The 3611-nt window shown below is 58.5% G+C and overlaps 1 protein-coding gene across 1 annotated transcript; it reads left to right on the top strand.

Annotated features, from left to right (window-relative positions):
- Positions 1 to 892: 892 nt before the first annotated feature.
- On the top strand, positions 893 to 2314 carry FOXD1 (forkhead box D1; the record flags this gene model as incomplete). The annotated part of the gene is made up of 1 exon (XM_082652546.1): positions 893 to 2314. One exon carries the CDS (start codon positions 893 to 895, stop codon positions 2312 to 2314), a length of 1422 nt encoding a protein of 473 aa, XP_082508672.1.
- Between the last annotated feature and the right edge of the window lie 1297 nt (positions 2315 to 3611).

The following is a 3611-nucleotide window of genomic DNA, read 5'->3' as shown; positions in this document are numbered from 1 at the left end:
TGTGCTTAAACTGGGGGGTTTCTCATCAGATTCGGTGGGGAGCCGCTCGCCCTATCTGGGGGATATGGAACAACGCAGCAGACCTCAGGGCCGTTCCCTGGGGACCACCTCAGACGACGGGGTGGTTATCTCCTGGCTGGACGGCTCCGATAGGCCATCGAGTGGTCAAACCGTCGCGTCCCGGGAGTGCTGCTGAGGTTTGGGTTGAGGGCTAATTGAAGAGGAGACTGGGAACTCTTAACTCTTGCATCGTCCCTTGGTCAGACCACCGCGGGCCTGCGCGTACTTCAGGTCTCAGCCCCTTTGGTAACGAATGGTGGGGTCCTATCTCCTCCCCCCTCTTCTCAGTTGCTGCTCCCTCCTCTGGGTGAACTTTCTCTCCCGAGCGGGGCTGCTTTCCTAGGCTTCCTTTCCCTTGCCTCGGTAGCGCTCTGACGTGCACACCATGTGACAGGCCTCCTTCTGCTATAAGCAGAGGAAAGGTCCGCCCTCTCCTGGACTCAGCCCTCTCCTCGCCGATCTCTGTCCCTAGACTCTCAACCGTCCCGCAACCTCCCGGGCGCCCGACGTTCTGACTTGCGCGGGAGCCCCAGCACCCCTCCTCGACTGAGCCGGCGAGGACCGCTGGGAGGGAGGAAGATAAAGCCCCCCGCTCGGGCGGGGTGCGCGCGGAGCCAAACAAGCGCGGAGGTTTTGGGGCTACCGCGGCGGCGCAGGAGTTACAAAGTCGCAGCGCAAGCCTCGGGCACCGCTGCGCAGCCCGAGCAGCGGCGGCGCCCCCCATTGTGGCGCCCCCAGGCCAGGCCAGCCGCCCGGGACCTGGGCTGGGGCGCGGCGGGAGCCCGGAGCCCGGCGCCCCTATGGGCAACCTCGCCGCCGCCGCGCCACAGCTATGACCCTGAGCACGGAGATGTCCGATGCCTCCGGCCTCGCCGAGGAGACAGACATCGACGTGGTGGGGGAGGGCGAGGACGAAGACGACGAGGAAGAGGAGGACGACGACGAGGGCGGCGGTGGCGTGTCCCGGCTGGCTGTCCCCGCGCAGCGGCGGCGACGGCGGCGCTCGTACGCCGGGGAAGACGAGCTAGAGGACCTGGAGGAGGAGGACGACGACGATGACATCCTGCTGGCCCCGCGGACAGGGGGCTCGCCGGCGCCCCCGGGCCCAGCCCCGGTGGCAGGGGCCGGGACCGGCTGCGGCGGCAGCGCGGGTGCGGGCGGCGGCGGGGGCGGCGGCGTGAGCGCGGGCGGCGGCGTCAAGAACCCCCTGGTGAAGCCGCCCTACTCGTACATCGCGCTCATCACCATGGCCATCCTGCAGAGCCCCAAGAAACGGCTGACGCTGAGCGAGATCTGCGAGTTCATCAGCGGCCGCTTCCCCTACTACCGGGAGAAGTTCCCCGCCTGGCAGAACAGCATCCGCCACAACCTCTCGCTCAACGACTGCTTCGTCAAGATCCCCCGCGAGCCCGGCAACCCCGGCAAAGGCAACTACTGGACGCTCGACCCCGAGTCCGCCGACATGTTCGACAACGGCAGCTTCCTGCGCCGGAGGAAGCGCTTCAAGCGGCAGCCGCTGCTCCCCCCCAACGCCGCCGCCGCAGCCGAGTCGCTGCTGCTGCGCAGCGCGGGGGGCGCGGGGAGCGCTGGGGACCCAGCCGCCGCCGCCGCCGCGCTCTTCCCGCCGGCGCCCCCGCCGCCCCCGCACGCTTACGGCTACGGCCCCTACGGCTGCGGCTACGGCCTGCAGCTGCCGCCCTACGCGCCGCCCTCGGCCCTCTTCGCCGCGGCCGCCGCCGCCGCCGCCGCCTTCCACCCGCACTCGCCCCCGCCGCCCCCGCCGCCCCCGCCGCCTCACGGCGCGGCCGCGGAGCTGGCCCGGACCGCCTTCGGCTACCGGCCTCACCCGCTCGGCGCCACCCTGCCCGGCCCCCTGCAGGCCTCGGCGGCCAAGGCGGGCGGCCCGGGCGCCTCGGCGCTGGCGCGCTCCCCCTTCTCCATCGAGAGCATCATCGGGGGCAGCCTGGGCCCCGCCGCCGCTGCCGCCGCCGCCGCGCAGGCCGCCGTCGCCGTGCAGGCCTCGCCCTCCCCCTCTCCCGGGACACCGTCCGCGCCCGGGTCCGGCGGCGGCGGCGGCGGCGGCTGCGCGGCTCAGGCGGCCGTGGGACCGGCCGCCGCGCTCACCCGTTCCCTCGTGGCCGCCGCGGCCGCCGCCGCCTCCTCCGTCTCCTCGTCCGCCGCCCTGGGGACTCTGCACCAAGGGACTGCCCTGTCCAGTGTCGAGAACTTTACTGCTAGGATCTCAAATTGTTAATAACGCTATGTTAGCGCGCTTGAGAAAGAGAAGGTAGGAATCCCGGCTCCTTTTTTCATCTGGGTGGTTTTGTGTTTTGTTCCCTCCTCCCGGCGCGGCCCTTCCCGACCTCGCGCCCCCATTTCACCGCTTTGGATTCTCAGATGAGACTGTCTGGCAACTGCTAGGGCGCGCTTTTCTGCTCTGCAGGTCCCTCTTATTTATGCAAAGTCGCCCTATGCTGCAGCCGCCCAACCCCGGGCGGGGAGGAAGAGGGTGCTGGTGGGGATCCGCCCTGTCTAGGCACAAGGGGCTTCCTTGACTTTGGGAAAATTTTTAAAACCTAAGCCTTTTTGAGGTCTAGAGAGTCTCAGGTCCAGGCGTTAAAAGGAAAAAAAAAAAAGGATCGATAATGTTCAAAAGAAGATTAATACAAAAAATAGTAAAAGTCCCGAAGAATGCCAGAGAAGCAATAGTTTTTATTTGAGAACACTTGTCTGGTGTACTTTTTCATGAAAAGAAAAAAATGATTAACATGTTTACATAAGGAAAAAAGTCAGAATTATCATTTCTTATTTTAACCTGTGTTTTGTATCATAATAGACATGAGGAATTTTTATTTTGTACTTACTGCGTATTCTTTGCAAGGAGTATTGTAAATTTTGACTGGCAATTATTATTGTACTATTCTAATGTAAGATTTTTACACTTTTTTAGAAATAAATGCTTAATTTTCAAAGAAAATTCTCAAAAAGAATCGGCTTCAGTCATCCCCTTCTTAGTTTATTGTCTTTTCTGCTAAAAAAGTTTCCTTGTGAGATAAGTAGGAACCCATTATGAAATAGAAAAATAATATTTTCAAAGACAACTTAACAAAAGCATCATGCCATGATTTTTCATTTATACTTTCTAAGTCAAAACCATTGCAGGAGATCAGAAATTGTTTTTAAACGACTACAAATAAAAGTTACTTTGGTATACATTTCAAATCTTATTTGATTCCATTTTGAAGAGCATTGAGCCTACTCAAAATAAAAGCCACAGATCTTTAAGATACTGATAATTTTACAGAACTTTAAAATTTATTTTTGAGTTTCTCACTCCATTTAACTGCCACTCTTTTTTGAGCACAATATTGTATATATATGTAAAAACTCTGCAACATAAGGTTATATTATAATGGAAGCAACACAAGCAAATAGGGAATTTTTGGATGAAAAATTTATTAGAAAAAATTTAATAGAACTGATCATTAGTTAAATAGCTTTAAAGTCATGAATAAGAAACTATTTACATAGATAAAATGAATTGTATTTGA

This window comes from Grampus griseus (genome assembly GCF_964374135.1).
Source record: "Grampus griseus genome assembly, chromosome: 3".
NCBI lineage: Eukaryota > Metazoa > Chordata > Mammalia > Artiodactyla > Delphinidae > Grampus > Grampus griseus.
The sequence above is the reverse complement of the archived record's forward strand: the minus strand, read 5'-3'. Positions and strand labels throughout refer to the sequence as shown.